The sequence below is a fragment of the Manacus vitellinus genome, unplaced genomic scaffold (genome assembly GCF_001715985.3).
Source record: "Manacus vitellinus isolate BGI_N305 unplaced genomic scaffold, ASM171598v3 scaffold_9_pilon, whole genome shotgun sequence".
NCBI classification, from domain to species: Eukaryota; Metazoa; Chordata; class Aves; order Passeriformes; family Pipridae; genus Manacus; species Manacus vitellinus.
This window is the reverse complement of record NW_021940917.1, coordinates 17,282,293-17,299,140: the sequence shown is the minus strand read 5'-3', so window position 1 is coordinate 17,299,140 and position 16,848 is coordinate 17,282,293. Positions and strand designations below refer to the sequence as shown.

At 39.3% G+C, this 16,848-nt stretch overlaps 1 protein-coding gene across 1 annotated transcript in view; it reads right to left on the bottom strand.

Annotated features, from left to right (window-relative positions):
* The window catches only part of SLC44A1 (solute carrier family 44 member 1), a 53,824-nt gene that overhangs the window by 35,353 nt on the left and 1,623 nt on the right, over window positions 1-16,848 (bottom strand). The window contains exons 3-4 of the mRNA XM_018085881.2: window positions 15,666-15,808; window positions 8,043-8,179 (exon numbers count right to left, since the gene is read on the bottom strand). Of these exons, the coding sequence (XP_017941370.1) occupies window positions 8,043-8,179; window positions 15,666-15,808 (280 nt within the window). The remainder of the gene's footprint in view (window positions 1-8,042; window positions 8,180-15,665; window positions 15,809-16,848) is intronic.

The following is a 16,848-nucleotide window of genomic DNA, read 5'->3' as shown; positions in this document are numbered from 1 at the left end:
CCTGATGATTTTTTGAACGGTCTTATGGATGGGAGCACCCAGTCGACTAAAAGCTGGCTAACATTGTCCCAGTTTTCAAGAAGGGCAAGAAGGATGGATGACTCTGTAAACTACAGACCTGTTAGTCTCACTTCAGTGGCTGGTAACTGGAGAAGATTATTCTAGAAGTTATTGAAAAGCAACTGAAAGACAATGCATTTACCAGTCACAGCCAGCTTGGCTTCATGACAGGAAAGTCTTGCATGTCAAAACAAAATAATTTCCTTTTATGACAAAGTAACCCACCTAGCTGATCAAGGAAAGCCAGCTGATGTAATCTTTTTGGATTTCAGTAAAACCTTCAATACTGTCTCTCGCAAGATCCTGCTGGACAAAATGTCCAGCATACAGATGGACTCAGGACTTGAAGTTATGGTAAGTAAGTTTGTTGGCTTGCTCAGTCTGTAGAAGAGGAGACTGAAAGATCTCATAGCATCTACAGCTTCCTCATGAGGGGAAGTGGAGGGGCAGGCACTGATGTCTTCTCTGTGGTGACCAATGACAGGACCCAAGGGTCCTGAAATTGTGTCAATGGAGGTTTAGGTTGGACATAAGAAAAAGGTTTTTCCTCCAGAGGGTGGCTAGGCACTGGAACAGGCTCCCCAGGGCAGTGGTCAAGGCACCACATCTGCTGGAGTCCAAGAAGTGTTTGTACATTGCTCTCAGGCACATGGTGTGAGTCTTGGGGTGTCCTGTGCTGGGCCAGGAATTGGACATGATAATCTTTGTGGGACCCTTTCAACTCAGGATATTCTATGATTCTATGATGACTGATAATTGACTTCCAAAAGAACAGCAGAGATTATATATAAAAAACATAATCTTATTCCATTTTAAATGTTCTCTCCTTAGCAAGTAACATCCTATTAAGCCACCATTACCTTATGTCCTCTAACACAGGAATCAAATCCCAGGTAATCACAGATACAGAAATGTGCAGAAATGTTAGCAGGAGTGAGACTGTTTGCATCATGACTCTTCACCTCCGACTTTTAGCCCAGTCCTAATTCTTCTTGAGTTCTGGGTGTTTTGTGACTGTCACCAATGAGAACTTAGCTAACATTGTGAATACATGACTCACAGATGATTATACTTGACCAACCCATGCAATAGAGGTTAGAGTATGATATTGATATCGACAGAGGTGGAGTTCACTGGTATTCAGGAAGGCTCACAGACTCTCGCAAGGGTAAAACTTCATAACTCTTTTCTACTTTTCTCACTCCAGAGCTTGCCTCAAATCTGTCTAACTCTACCACCTCTAAACTCTTAATCTGAACCACATTACCCCTTCAAAGCTTCATGCAATGAGACAACAGACAACTTGGTACACTACCAATAATTGGATATTATGGACCAGCACAAAAAAGTGGGAGCTTTAGACATGGTGTCATGCATCTGGCTGCTGCAAATTCCCAAAACCACAGAACTGGTAGGATGCCAAATGCTACTTCCACAGAAGTAGTGGATGTTCTGCCAGTAATAGAGAACACTGCTGCATAATCTCAGAAGAAGTGTTCCTATGGCAAGTAACAACCTGACCCTCTCTTCATGAAAGTGTAAAAAAGTTCAGATCATCATAAAAGGAACTACACTGATGTTGACCAGACCTTCTTTGTCCTTAGACTGCTATGTCTGACAATAGTAATTATAACATGTCTACAACTATAGGAAATAATTCTACTCAACGCAAGCATTAAGCACATGTAAAGTTTAGGCTTGTATAAATTCCCTGTTAACACATGCGTTTTCAGAACTACAAAAACATTCCAAGAGCAGACACATTTGATCATATTTGATGCTTCATTTAGGAATGAAGTAGCATTTAGTTATGTACAGATTGGCACCAGAGCTGGAAATGAGCGAGAAAACAAGAACTCCACTTCTTAGCCATAAGCTTGAATAGGGTGTTAACTAGCAGTAAAATAGAAACACCAGAGGACTGCACAGACATAGCTAAATGTGGCAGCTATGCCTCTCACAAATCGTGCAGGAATAGCACCAGAAGGCCAAATAAGGACAGAGCTGAACCTTAATACCTAAAAACCTGATTTCTAGGCCCTAGCAGAACCTAGCAAAATAGTGATGCCTTGAGATGAGCAAAAAGGCATAGGACAAACCACTCTGCAGTCAGGACTTCTCAGATTAGTATGACAGAGTTGTTCTCAGCAAAAGAAAGCAAGCTTCATTCTCTAGATCTATCCACTGGTGCCTTCCAGAAACACAGTGTGTGTTTTAAAGGAAGGAGAGTAAGGTTTTTGTATATCTATACTTCTAGTTGTTGCACAGAGACATACTACCACTTTTTTAAAACAACAAGCATCAAAGGGCAGGAGAAATTACAGCTTGCTTTTATAAATTATGTGGGACTGAAGTGAATGTATTTTCTAGCACCTGCAAGTGTGTTCCAAGAAAGATCCAAAATAAAACCCCCTAGTTAGATCCTCAAATGTCTCTAGAATTGAAGACCACAAAGAGAATAACTGTGATGGCTAAGCACAGTTGCTCTTACAACAAACAGTATGTAAAACAAACAAACAAACAAACAAAACAAAACAAAAAAAACCAAAAAAAAAACCACAAAAAAAAGCCCCTAGATTCAGAATTTGAATGTGTCTTTTCAATTGTAATTAAAAACCAAGACAATACTGTTCACTTTTCCCCATTTGTATTAACAGTACAGAAATGTGAATGCAAATATTAATTTACCAATTCCTCCACTCATATTTCTCCCTGTGCTAAATAAAACCATCCACTCTGGAATCAAATTAAAATCCATCTAGTCAAGTAGCAGATGTTTCTCCTACTGTATCTTTAGCTCTGCACCACTTAGAGGTCAAGGACATTCTTGAGTACTAACCTGCTACTAAATATCTAAACAGTACTATTCTAAGAGTTTATCTTTTATGTATCTAAAATATCCTCATGGCAATAAGTTTTGTAAATCAACCAACTTGTGTAGAGAAAAATCTGGCTCTTTCATGATTAGTGACTCATCTTTGACCCCTATTTTCACAATAGTCAGGTTATGAGACCATAGAATAATAATTTTTTAACCTTCTTTTAAGTTATTCCTGCTTTCAATGACCTTATTGTTCCTGATAGTTTTCTCTTTTCCAGGCAGAAGAATCACTGGTCTTTTTTTAGGATAATCCTTGTTACCCTTGTATACACATACAGTATGTGTATACATACTGGAAATATACAAATATGTGTGTTTGTGCATAAGTTTAAAAAAAAAAAATGTCAAGGAAGGGCCAGAACACAGGCTTTATGATGCCAACAGAGCATGAGTTTACACAAAACACAGTCCCTCTTCACAATTAATAAACATTACACTTTTGGACAATGCTGTGCCTCTGCCTAATCCTCTTGTGATCCTCGGTAGCTTCACAATCTCTTTCCCAAGTACAAATAGCCATTTTAAATTAAAACACTATAAGCATAACGATGGTTGTTTCCCACCCCTTCATTCTGGGGGAATTCCTTTAGATTTGACACCTTATTCCACTGCAATTGATAAATAGCAGGGTTTTTTCCATGTAATTCTAAATAATTAAGCAGATTATTTATTACCTCAATGTTTCTTCCCCTTTCCAAATGGTTTATTAATGTCATGAATAACACAACACAGTACTGGAGGACTCCACATGCAGCCACTTTCTATCAAGGAAACAACTTCATTCTAACTAGAGGATCCATTTCCAACACAAGGCAACCCTGATGGACATTTCTGGTAACAAGGTAGAATAGAGGTGGATGACTATCTCAAACTGGTCATAATGCACTTTTACTCAGGTCAATCAAAAAATGACATTCAACAGTAACATACCCAGGTTCCCAAAGACCTGCGGGTACAGAATTGTTTTAACCATAAGATGCCTCTAACTAGCATGGTACAACATGCTTCAGGAAAATCATGAGCAAAGGATTAAGTTTTAAATAGAATACTTTCAGTGAAAACAAAGGCGGGGGGAAGAGCAGATGAAAAATACCAGAAGCCAGCAGCAATCAAGGGAATGGCTATTTCTAAGGCAAGTACCAATGGGAACTGCAAAGATGTATTTTGACTACTGCACATGAAGATGTCATTATCTTCAGATAAAAGAAAAATCCTTTTTGTTTCCCCTGTGGTTCCTCCTAATAGCTCAGAGAGATTACCTGCTCTGACCTAACCAGACTGATTTCCTCTATTGGTTTCTTTCAGGTCAGTCTCTGTAGCAAACTTAATGTAGCTTTATCTCTGGCTCTAAGTCCACCCAGACCATAACTAGCCTGGTCTAGCTACAGATCTCAGACAAGAGAGATGCCTGCTAACATTCTGTAAAAGAGAAATTTAATTTTAGGTTCCTAAGTATGCATCCAGATATTTACATAACAGATAGAAATACACTGAACAGACAGTATAGTTATCACTGAATTAAACACAACAGAAATTATGGCCACCTTCTAGTGTTTCTTTTTAATAATGAAATTTCATTATTCATTTGGCACAGTCACAGATGAATTATATCTTCAAGGATATTTCAAAATGCTTTGGCAAGTCCTTGAAAACACCATTGCAATATTTCATGGACATTAAGTTTTGAAGCATCAATCAGGTTTCTGGGAAAAACAGCTTTCAGTCACACTCCTCAAAATACACATTTTTTAAGTGCCAAGACCGACAAAAACATTGAATCACAAGTACTCCCTGCCTGAGGTGTTCTGCTGGGTGAGAAAATCCTGGGGAGAGCAGCAGCAGTCACTTCACAACATACAACATTCTCAGTTTTGTCCAATTCATAGCTCTACAAACTCAAGTATTAGTATAGCTCTTTGAGAACAGCATTAGAATGTTTCTTAGACAACACTGCACCTTTCTGTGTCACTCCCAGGAGCACCCCTGCATTTTACAACTTGCACCTTTGCACAGGGCAAAGATCTTTTCTTTTTCTTTCCCTTTTTCCTCCTCCTGTAAGAAGTCTCAGCTGGTTCCCAGTGTTCTGGATGTCAATTGTTCTGAACAGATTAAAGACACACACTTCCTTGTTTTCTTGAAATCAGCCTGGCTTTGTAAGGGATGTGCTTCTCCTCTTCTTAGGAAGGAAGGCACAGCAAATGCCTGACTGTGAGAGAGCAAGTGGGGTAGGAGTGAGAGTGAAGTTACTGCCCTGAAATGGTGCTGTGTTATTCACAAAATCAGCTGCTTTTCTCAAATTATAGCAGAAGAGCAAGTGCATTACTGATTCAGAAAGCTTAAAGGCTGCTTTGTCATAAAATGATCTTCACGCCTCAAGCAAGCATTTTCCCTGCCCTAAATGCTTATTTATAATCTTGCTTACAGAAAAATACAAGCTGTACTGCTCGATGAATAAGAGCTCTGCCATAACTGCTCTGAACCTTTGGGACTGGCAGTTGTGTCCTCTTGTGTAGAGCCAATCAAGTGTCTGTCTTGCTTCAGGAAAGATACCATAAGTACTAAGTTAGCTGCAAGATCATATGTGGTACTGATAAAATCATTAGTCAATACAAGGATGGTGTAGTATGTTTTACTATGTTACATCTCTTGACGTTTAGATTAAAAAAAACCCATTCATTTTTAACTTACCACACCACCTCCTGATGGGCTGAGTCACAACAGATGGTTTCTTTGGGTTGTGGAAGGGCTCTTAAGCAGTAATTTATGAAAGAACTTCAAGGTACATGGACAAGTAAGGTGATTTCAGGGATGGCATATGAACCAGGTGAAAATGGCCAACTCTACAAAAGTACATGCAACAACCTGCACAGATTCTGTCTTCAGCACAATTGCTATTTTCAGGATGCAGGAAGAGTTAAAGCTTTCAGAAAGGCTCAAAAGAGCAAAACCAAGAGTTGCCTGCACTCTTTACCCATATATTAAAAAACCATTACGATGGTTTTCTTGTTGAACGTTAGAAGTCACGAGCCTGTGAAAATTCAGCACTGCTTATCACAAGCTTGCCCTCATTCTTCAGTTTGACAGCTGAACTCTATATTCTAACTATAGAACAAACAAGGAAATTGCAATTAAGCTCTTTGCAGTCATGTTCAAGGTCCTCAGATTTCATCATTATCGTTTTTACACTGGAGTCAATGGTCACTTAAAACAGACTGCCAAACATAATCCTAGTGCTAATTGATTTAAATCCACTATCATATCTTAGAAAAAATATTCTGCTTACCAAGTACTATAGTTTTGGTACTAATTCACTGTTCTTGCTCAACTATGAGATTGAATCACACTTGAACTTCTACTATACATATGCAGCAGTTAAGATAGTCAGCAATTAAGCTGTTCATTTGCTGTAAACCATCCCTTTTTGGAACCTGCAAAGGCTGGTGAACATTTAAGCAGAAATATAACCATGAAGATGACAATATTTCTCTGAATAGTGTGATTCCAGTCTTGCACAGAGTTCATCTATAAAAGGAAACATCAGTTTAGTATAATACCTGTTTTTGATAAGCCAAACATTATATAACGAAAATTCGGAACTGAACTCATTAATGATTTTGTTCTGATCTAACATCAGGTTTCATACTTTTGACCAAGCTTCTGGAAACTGAAAATACTGTTCTGTCATGTCAAGTAAAAAGAATTATATCTTTTAAAATCTAAAGCACTAAGAGAGATACAGTTAGAAGAAAGAATGACGAGGAAAGACATAGCATGGCATGTTTTGGGAAGAGTGGTTTTCGTTGTACTTTAAAAAACAGTTACATTAAACATATTTCAGGCACAACTAATAAGAGACTTGATTTATAAACATGGAAACAGTGTTGGTGATAAAACAAGACATGGCTGCACTTCATTACTTCAAGAAATACCTGAACTCCAGTACAAATGACCTTAACTTCATACCAACAAATAACTCCCCTGCATTAGTTAAAAGAAACACAACATGCTCAGAGAAGGAGTGAAGAATACAGCTGCAGATACTGAGTAGTTTCCCTTGTAATTGACAAGGCTGCACAGACCACATGAGGAGGCTCTCACTGACCAGCCACACCGTGCAGACACAGCTCTTTGTGCAGCTCCACGGAAGCTGCGACGCCGCGCGATAGTTTAAGGGTCAGACACCCAGGTGTGTGGGCACAGTGCAGTGGGAGAGCCAGGGGCATTAGCAGTGACCCCAGGGACACTTCCACTCGCCCTGCTTTCAAACAAGAATTACTCAAATAACCCGTATCAGAACAGAAACAGACATTTCAGTTTCCTTTATGGAAAGTAATCAAGCGGTTTCACCCCTTCGAACTGGGTCGTCCAGACTGACTCATCTTTAGTCGAGCACCTCGCAAAGAAATTTTACTGCAGCACTTTAAAAGATAAGAAGGTAAGTTTAGGACGAAATGTTCCCACTCAAATAGCTGAAAACCCCTGAAATTTCCTTAAATTAAGCTTTTATCTTTACTTTCTTTTGAACGTCCAAAAGTTGGTTACTTCCTATGCATTTTATTCCATAGACTGTTAAAACAGGAACTGAGCTAGCAACATCAGTGTCACTGCTACTGTGAAAAAGTACTACTCTTAGGGAAAACTAAAAAAAAAACAAAAATAACAAACCAACAGGAACCAGACTGCAGAACTGAAAAGAAGCAGGAATATTTTCACACACACACACAGTCATTCTCTGTGCCACAAGTGCCATTAAACAGCAGCACTGCTCTCACTAACCCCATATACATGAGGACATTTCAACAGCACTACTGTTGAGCAGCAATGTCAGCACATTTCCCTAGGAGCTGAGACATTCCTTCAAGTGCTTGTTACACTTTGTACCCCTGTTTTAACAACAAGCTTTCAATACTGCCCAAGACATGACAGAACACTAGCATACTGTAAGATTTAGTAACATTTTAGCTTAATGAAAAGAGCACATTATTTCTATTCCTATTTCTTCATACATATTTCATTTTTAGCTCAGCTAATGCATGAGCCTTTTTTTAATCCTGTGAAAATATCTGGTATATGAACAAAAGCAAACATATTTTTTCCATACCATTAGTTTCTGCAAATTTCTGAATATCAGCCAGAGTTTTTAGTTCTTTCCTTGGGCAAGCTGATACACACAAGGCAAGAGACTTGATTTTCTGATGTACTATATCGATATTGCATGGATCCAAGAAGAATACATACCTAGGGAAGGAAAAAAGGTAAATAATTTCTATTTGAATTAACAATTACGCTGAACAAAATTTCAAATTATAGGATTCAGTCAAGACTGACTGATTCAGTCTATCCAGAAACACAGTAAATTTCATATTATCATAACTGAGTGGATCAAAAGAATTTATGTACTCAACATACGCGCCACAAGTATATGGGTATTTATATACCTCCGGATTACACAGAAAGGATGTTTAACTCTACCTGATTCAAGTCCATTCAAGTGGTGCTATTCCTAAAAACAGCAATACTCCTACCATGTCTTTTCATAAATATGCGCCCAAACATTCACAAACCTTCACTCCACCCTTAAACTTGACAAATTTTTCTAGAAAGATCCAATAAACCCCATAAAGTTACCCTCATGCTGCAAAAGGACAAAGTCCATGGCTGTTTTAATGAAAACACATAATACCAGCAATCAAGAACAGCTTTTTAGTTTAGATCAATTTTCCACACCATATGACTGAACAGATTACTTTAGTATTTGCTTTGAAATAAAAATGGTTCAGATATTTCATTACAACTATCTCATGTTCAAGTGCAGTATTTTAAAGAGATTCTGTTTTCTCACTTTCCATGATGAGTCATTGCCATTTGAAGCACATATTATAGATCCTTAGCTAACATCTCCTGGCTATATACATTTCATCACAAACCCTAAACCTACAGAATTGCCCACTGATGGTATAATACAGATGAAGAATGCCTTTCTCTTTGGAAGTAGAACAAGTCTTTCAAATTCCTACAATTCTGGTGATACACTATACATTGAAATACTCTCTACATATTTTCTAATATCATCACAGGAAATCAATACCAAACCACCATATAAAATGCCATTTCTATTTTTGCAGTCCTCAGGATGGGAATTCATTCTGTAATCAGTAAAATCCCTTCTATTGCTAGAAAGCATTTAGGTCCTCCTTGAACAACTTCAGTCTGTACACTAATTGCTGTCTACTGTTCTATTACCCAGTGTCAGTATACAAGAATGATAAGTATGTAGTACAGTCTTACTTCCTGAAAGTCCATCAAACCCCATGTAATCTAAATCAATTGTAATGTGGTAATTACCTGCATTCTTAAAAACATTCCCTCTGCTTGTCCACATCTCACTGAAAATCATCCACTGCTATTTCTGTTTTTTTTTACTTAATACACACTACCCATCTCAGGAATCCATAGACCACTGTCTGAGAAGCAAATGCAAACATGAAAATTCTGTCCCATAGACACAATCAAAGTAACTGTATGTGAGCAATAAGTCACAGTCTTCCTTTATTTCAAAGAAAATACTCTTGAGTTAATACCAAGATGTTCAATAGTTGTCTCAACTGAACACTCCTGTCAAAGCTTCCACTGAATGAGGGCAAGTTTCTACAGTTGCTATTCTATACTATAGGGGTACATGGAAGAAGAGTGTCTGCTCAATTGAGGTTATTTGGTCAAAGAAGCCACGAACAAGAACTTACAGAGTAAAACCTGATTGATGTGGTAAGGGAGGTTAGGATGGGAACAAACCCAGTCAGTCACATAAGTTGGTAAGGATATGTGGATTTTGAAAATTATTAACTTTCCATAAGACTATCTGGCTAAGCACCTTGACAAACTGAGATAATAAGGAAAAGGAGGGAGACACTCAGACATAAAACTTAACCACTTAGTGTTAATATTATATTAATAATCGGAATATAGTAATCAGATTATTATATTAATAATCAGAAACAAACCCAGTCAATCACAATAATTGATGGGCTATCAAGAAACTGCAGGCAGGGACTATGTGGCTGAAAAGGATGCAAACCCACAGATACAGAATGTAGAGTGGTCAGTGGGACTGTGCAAGCTGCTGAGGGGGTGTGCATGGGACAGGGTGGCAGACAGAAAGGGGTGTAAAAGGGACAGTTGCATGCAAGCTGGTGTTGGTCAGTACACTGATCCCAGCACCTGATCACTGCAGTCTGTCATATCCTATTACTAAATCCTTTAACTCTCTCTCTGCATAGTTCCAGTCTCTGTTCCACGTGTATGGATGCTGCAAGTCCTGCAGGGATTAAGTGCCAGCTACTGGGGAGACTGGCATGGGCATGAAGGATTTGGTGCCAGCAACTAGAATCAGATCAGGGGTTTACAGGCCCCAGGCCTGTGGTGCCAGCTACAGAAGTGAGTGGGGTCTCAGTGCCAGTGACTGGGGCAGAGAGGGGTCTTGGTAATGGGCTGCTGGGGTGGGAACAATGTGCATCCACAAAAAAATGCAGCTACAGAGGTGAAGGACTGAGCACAAGTGGTCACAGCCCACATGGTGCTGGCTGTTGACAGGGGCTGAGCCAAAGCAGGTGTACACATGTTACAGAATCACAGAAAATCCTGAGTTGGAATGAACCCACAAGGATAATTGAGTTCAACTCCTGTTGTAACTCCCCAGCAAACTCCAAACTTCATCAGATGGTGCGTAGGAGGCTCTGGGTCCAGGCAGAGGTGTCAGGTAGGCAGAGGGTCTGCACTGGTCTTTGAGAGAACTGAGAGCACAGGGTGCCTGTGGGACGAGTGTGTGAGTGTTTGCTAGTTAGCACCAAGCTGGATCAGCTGCTGAGCAGGAGGAACTCAAGAGACAGATACAGGGCAGGGGTGCCAGGTGAGCAGAGGTGCTGTGCTGGTACTTGAGGGCTCCACAAATGTATGTGAGCTTGTGAACCTAGATAGTGTCATATGTGTGCCTGCACTAGTGACCTTCTGTCTCTGTGAGCCCATGAGGAGGAGAGGACGTGGCTGTCTGTGCTTCTGTTTGTGAGTCCTGCTGTTGAAGGCAGCACTTTGTCAGTACCAGTCTGTGTAACCAGCTGCATGAGTGTCCCATACGTGTCAGTCCATCCCCATCCCTCAGCCTAGGCAGACACCAGGATATATAGGGCTGGACTCCAGTTCCTGGACAGAAGGCTTCTTTGAATGTCCCTTAACACATATTACCTACGGAAACCAGATGAGGAATGTTGCCACTGACAAGACAGAACTCAGCCCACTTCCACAGTAATTTAAATTTCAGGGCCAAGTTGTAATTTTAATTGCTGGAATATTTTGTAAAATACTACCATTTTAACTTAAGCCTGGAAGTTTAGAAATACAACTCAACTACAGCGTCACATGCAGTTTTGACACAAGTGTGCTGTGCTGGCATACACTTAAATAGACACATGTAATTCAAACACTGCACTGCAGTGGCAGAGGCAGTTCTGACAGAAGTAAGGGAGTTGCACAGAAAATTCCAAGCTATCAAATCCGTAGTCTTCAATCTGTAGTCTAGGAAGTAAGATTTTTTTTAAAATTTCTAGCAGTTAAAACAAGAATCAAAATGCCAGGCACCAGCATTACAGAACAAAAGGTTAATTTTATTTTTGTTTATAAAGCTTACTTATAGAAAATAAGTGATTTTACTGCAGAAAATTCCATACTGTGTCATCACAGACCAGGTTTTGTTTCTTCCTAGAAGAATGTACTTACATGCTTTGTGCTGCAATTTCAGTTATTTACAATCAACAATAGACTAATTTGTTGATAACAGAATCAACTTATATCAGCAACACAAAGACTGAAGTAAACAAGGCAATCATACTGTTAGAGATGCTTCAACACTGCAAATGAAAATATGTTTGCTATATGAAAATCAGTATGGCAGACTTACAACATTAAGTGTCTTTATGCATCTTTATGTAGTATCAGCTCTGCAGAGAAGGACTTGGGGGTACTGGTGCATGAAAAATTGGACGTGACCCTGCAATGTACACCTGCAGCCCAGAAACCCAACTGTACCCTGGGCTTTGCAAAAAGAAGCATGACCAGCAGGGCAAGGGGGATGAATTTTCCCCTTCTACTCTGTTCTTGTGGGTCCCCCACCCAGCACACTGCACCCAGCTCTGGGACCCCCCAGTACAGGAAAGACATGAATCCATTACAGTGAGCACAAAGGAGGCCCACAAAAATGATGAGAGGGCTGGAGTATATGAAGACAGGCTAAGAGAGTTGGAGCTGTTCAGCCTGGAGAAGAGAAGGCTGTGGGAAGGCCTTATAGCAGCGTTCCAGTACTCAAAGGGGGCTTATGAAAAAGAGGGAAAGTGACTTTTCACATAGACAAGGGGGAACAGCTTTAAACTAAAAGAGGGTAGATTTAGAACGATAGAATCTTTTAGGCTGGAAAAGACCATTCAGGCCATCTACTCCAGCTGTAAACCCAACACTACCAAGTCCACGACTAAACCATGTCCCTAAGCACCACATCAACACGTCTTTTAAATACCTCCAGGGACGGTGACTCAATCACTTCCCTGGGCTTGATAACCCTTTTTGACAGAGAAATTTTTCATAATATCCAATCTAAACTTCCTCTCAACTGCTACATGGGAGAAGAGATTGATCCCCCCCTTTCCACAACTTCCTTTCAGGTAGCTGTAGAGAAGGTGAAACCTGGAGCTAATAATCTGAACATCAACAATACTTAGAACAAACAAAGCTAGCATCCTAAATATTGCCTAAAAATTAACAGCTAGAGTGCACAGCTCATAGAGCATGGTATACGAACCGTAACAACCACATTACAATGTGGACTACAGAACACTGCCATTGGTACAGACTGTCATGTGAGGGATGGGGAGTTTGGATTGAAAGGGAATAATTACCCAGGTTGTTCTTTGTTCAGGTTCCCTTTTTCAAGGCATATAGATCAAGCTACCAAATATCATAATTGATCTGTGCCAATAAATCTGTCGAATGAAGATGTCTTTAACTGTAGGGCACATGCAGTTTCACTCAACCAAATTCTCTGCATGCTTGCTTGCAAACTCTCCCTGGGTTTTCCCCTTACCTAAACCCCATTTTCTGGGGTCAAGGGCATTTGTTAAGGTGGAATGCTATATTCCCTATAGCAGCATATGCACATCTCCTTATACTGGACTAAACAGCAAAAACTGAGTTCTGTCCAAGCAGTATTGGTGATCAAAAATCAGACTGAACTAGCATTTCAGGGACTTACATTTGTCTGCCATAGTCATCATATATTTGCAAATAAAACATCTTTTTTTTTAACCCCCTTATAACTACCAGAATTTGTAAAGCAAGGAGCTTACTTGAAGCAGATAGATTTAATTAGAATTCACTGCCATGTCTGACTCTAGACTATTAAAGTGTACTGTTGTTTCTGTGGTAAAAATAAAAAGATGCCTGATCCACTCTTTGTTGATGAGACCAAATTGTAGAACCCTCCTTCCCAAGATTTCATCTCAGTGGTTTCAGCATATCTGACGTACAGAGAGCAAATCATATCCCTGTGAGGACTGTCCTCTTCACCCTTACCACCCAGATTTCCATATCCACACAGGCCACATTCATTTCATTTCCACATGACAGTGCCTATGGGTTGCTGTCACGTACAAAGAAGAAAATGTTATTTTTACATATGATTTAGCTTTTCTGCCTTTGGATTGGGAAACGAAAACAGAATTACCCTGCCAGCAAAATGAAATAACTTCATGTTTCCAGAACCGCATTTGTGGATCCTAAAAGTCCTCTTTCTCTACACAAACTGAAATGTACAGGCAGAGAGAAAAGCTTATTTTTACAGGCTGTCTGAAAAGTACTTTTATAAAAATAGCATGAAATACTCCCATGAACTGTACCTCAGACGCTGGAGAAACTCCATCTGCTAGAGACAGATGCAAAGCAGATAGCTGTTTAAATTTGCTTGGCAATTTTTCAGAAGAAACTATAGGGTGTGAGAGAATGAAGGATCACTCGCTTATATAAGAACCAATCTCTTCCAAAACTCACTACCCTGGACTGTACCAGGCTCTTCATGTGAACAGTCTGCCTTGGTAGAAGGTTTTCTCTTACTCTCAGGCAAATAGAGATGATGATATTCCTTATAAGTGTATCTGTTAATTTGCTTAGGTCATGCCTCAAGCCACAACATCTTTGTTACAAAAACATAATCCTTCTGAACCTCACTAAGACTTCTTAATAAACAACAGTCTATCTATTAACTGTGTTAAAAATAGTCTCTCATTTTATTTGCTGTCTTTTGAGCTTGCCTTCACAAGAGGAAATCACTAAGCAGTGGTAGATGTTTCTCCACATGATGGTGTGATTTCTGGCACATGTAGCAGTCTATTACAATAGTAATTATTACATTTCAATAAGGTGTCTAAATTTCCCTACCTTCACACGAACTCAGATACCATTTCTTTCTTAAAGTAAGTTTAAAATTACGATTTTAAAATTTGCATTTTATCTCAGAATGCCAGAATGACAATTTTGTATTGAATATACACAGATTTGGAAACCATTAAAATGTTTATGTAAAAAAACCAGGAAAACTATGCTTCATGAATTTTAAGCCTTTCAACCCTTCTGGAAGATGGGATTAAATTAAGAAGTAGGGGGTTTTTTGACAGAAGAAATCTGTACAATATTTCAGGCCATTTTATTTATCTCAAGTCCTTCTGGTAACCACCAATTACCCAGCCACATTAAATCTTAAATCAAGTATTTAGAAGCTTTTTGTATAGCAACTCCAAATAAGAAGATCTTAGAAAAGCATACCTCCAAAATAATTTATGGAAATCATTGATTTTCTGTTACTCTGAAAGTGGGAAGCAAAAGGTTATTATACTCAGAAATTAATAACTTTTTAATTCTTTGAAGGAATCAAACAGTGAAAGAAACATTTTTTTTTTGGTCTGTTAATGCCACTGTTCAATGGTCAGGCTAAACAGTTTACTTTCTTAAGTCACCCAAGTTGTACAGATGCGCTCTGGGCACTGACTGGCAGGCAAACCTCAAGAGATGTTTTAAACCTGTAAGTCCAGAATTTTTGTTACTTCTCCAGTACTGCTACTGCAGTGGGATGTTTTTGGGAAACAGATGGGAAATACCTGAACTGTAAGTAAGGGTTTTAACATGACACTGCTTAATAAGAGCTGTGAGCCGCTTACAAGTTTTGTGCATTTTCTCCACAAGTCACTTACGCACATTCTGCTTACAGTTTAATGTGTTAGATATATCTCACCTCCCCCTACACCTAGCAGCAGAAACTGAGCATACAACATCAAAAGCAAACCTTTCTAAATTAATATTGAAGGTCAGCTCCTAAATCTGAAAATACTTGTCACACCTAAAACTCTAACAAACTAGACTCTTCAGTGGCCTAATACAATATCCTACATGAAGTGGATACCAAGAAAAGGTAATTCCTCAATGTCTTTAGCTATATTTATATTGCACATCTCCAAGTACTGTTGCTGGTTGTTACAACAGATTGTTGTCCTCTAGGTGAGAAAAGTGCCAAATGACAAGCGGGAATGAGTTAGCATATCCCTTTTCCCATTTTATTGAAAACCACTCTCAAAGGAAGAAAGGTTTTGCCCTTCCTGGTTTACAGAATGCAGCAACTGAATTACATACTTACTTCTTGTGTGTAAGGTCCAGACCACTGTTGACTATTCCCTCCACTTTGACATTTTTCTGTCCACAAATATTTCCATAACTGTCATATCCTGAAAGCAGTCTTGCAGCTGCTCCTGTAGCTATTGAATAGCCACAAATAAAACCCTGGAGGAGAAAAAAAAAAAAACAATCCACAGTTTAGCAATATTTTGTTTGACAGCTGGGAGAAGTCAGTTTTATTAACCTGTTTCTAAGTAGAAGTTGTCTAAAAATTCTTTCGGCCTGAAAAAGGAAAGACAAGGACCATCACAGAGAGATGTTGTGCAACGATAAAACTGAATGTAACCTAAAAGAGGATTGAGATATCCAACACTGGGTATTATACAAGCATAGTTAAGACTCTTGTAGGTGGTTTTTTTGTTAGTCATTTTGTCAGTGAATTGTGCACGAAGCAGAAGGGAGACCAAGGGCAGGCAGTGAAGGAGAGCTAGCTACAAGCAGAGCTGGAGCTGTCAAGGATTACTATGCATCTTAGAGAATTCCACACAGTCCAGATTTTCTTGCTTTCAGACTTTTTCTTTCCTTCAAATTACTTGCTTTCAAAGATGAGCTAGAATGAAGAGGCCTATCTAACACAAGTTTCTTTTAAGGAAGTGCTCTTTAAACAAGTGACTAGATCAAGGCTACTATGGTTCCATATGCTCGATTCAAATGCAGGAAAGAAACAGACACAAAGCAAGATGGCTCAGACAGTGTAATGTGGAAAATACCGACACGTAGGCAGGTCTTGCTGTGAACTTTCAGACACAATTCTCAAGCAAAACCAAGATCAAGATGGTGATTGTGCAAACAGGAGACTGGTGCAAAAGCATCATTAACACCACCACTGACAGGCAGAAATGAACCATCAGCCCACTCCACTACCATCAGTGAACTTGTTTTCACATGTGAGACAAGCTAAGATTTGAGCAGCTGAGACAAATGCGTGAAGCAACAGATGGCAGTGGCAGGATCAGATGAGATGATGACAACAGGTAATGAACTCAGCACAGAACAGTGAAAATGTGTGGTTTCAAAGGTGTGAAGATACAGTAGAGTGACCTTCTCTAATGGATAGGCTATCAATTCCAGACAAAATCCAATCATTATGTTTCCCTTGCTAATGCACTAATGCACTTATAGACCTAATATTCAAACTGAAAACA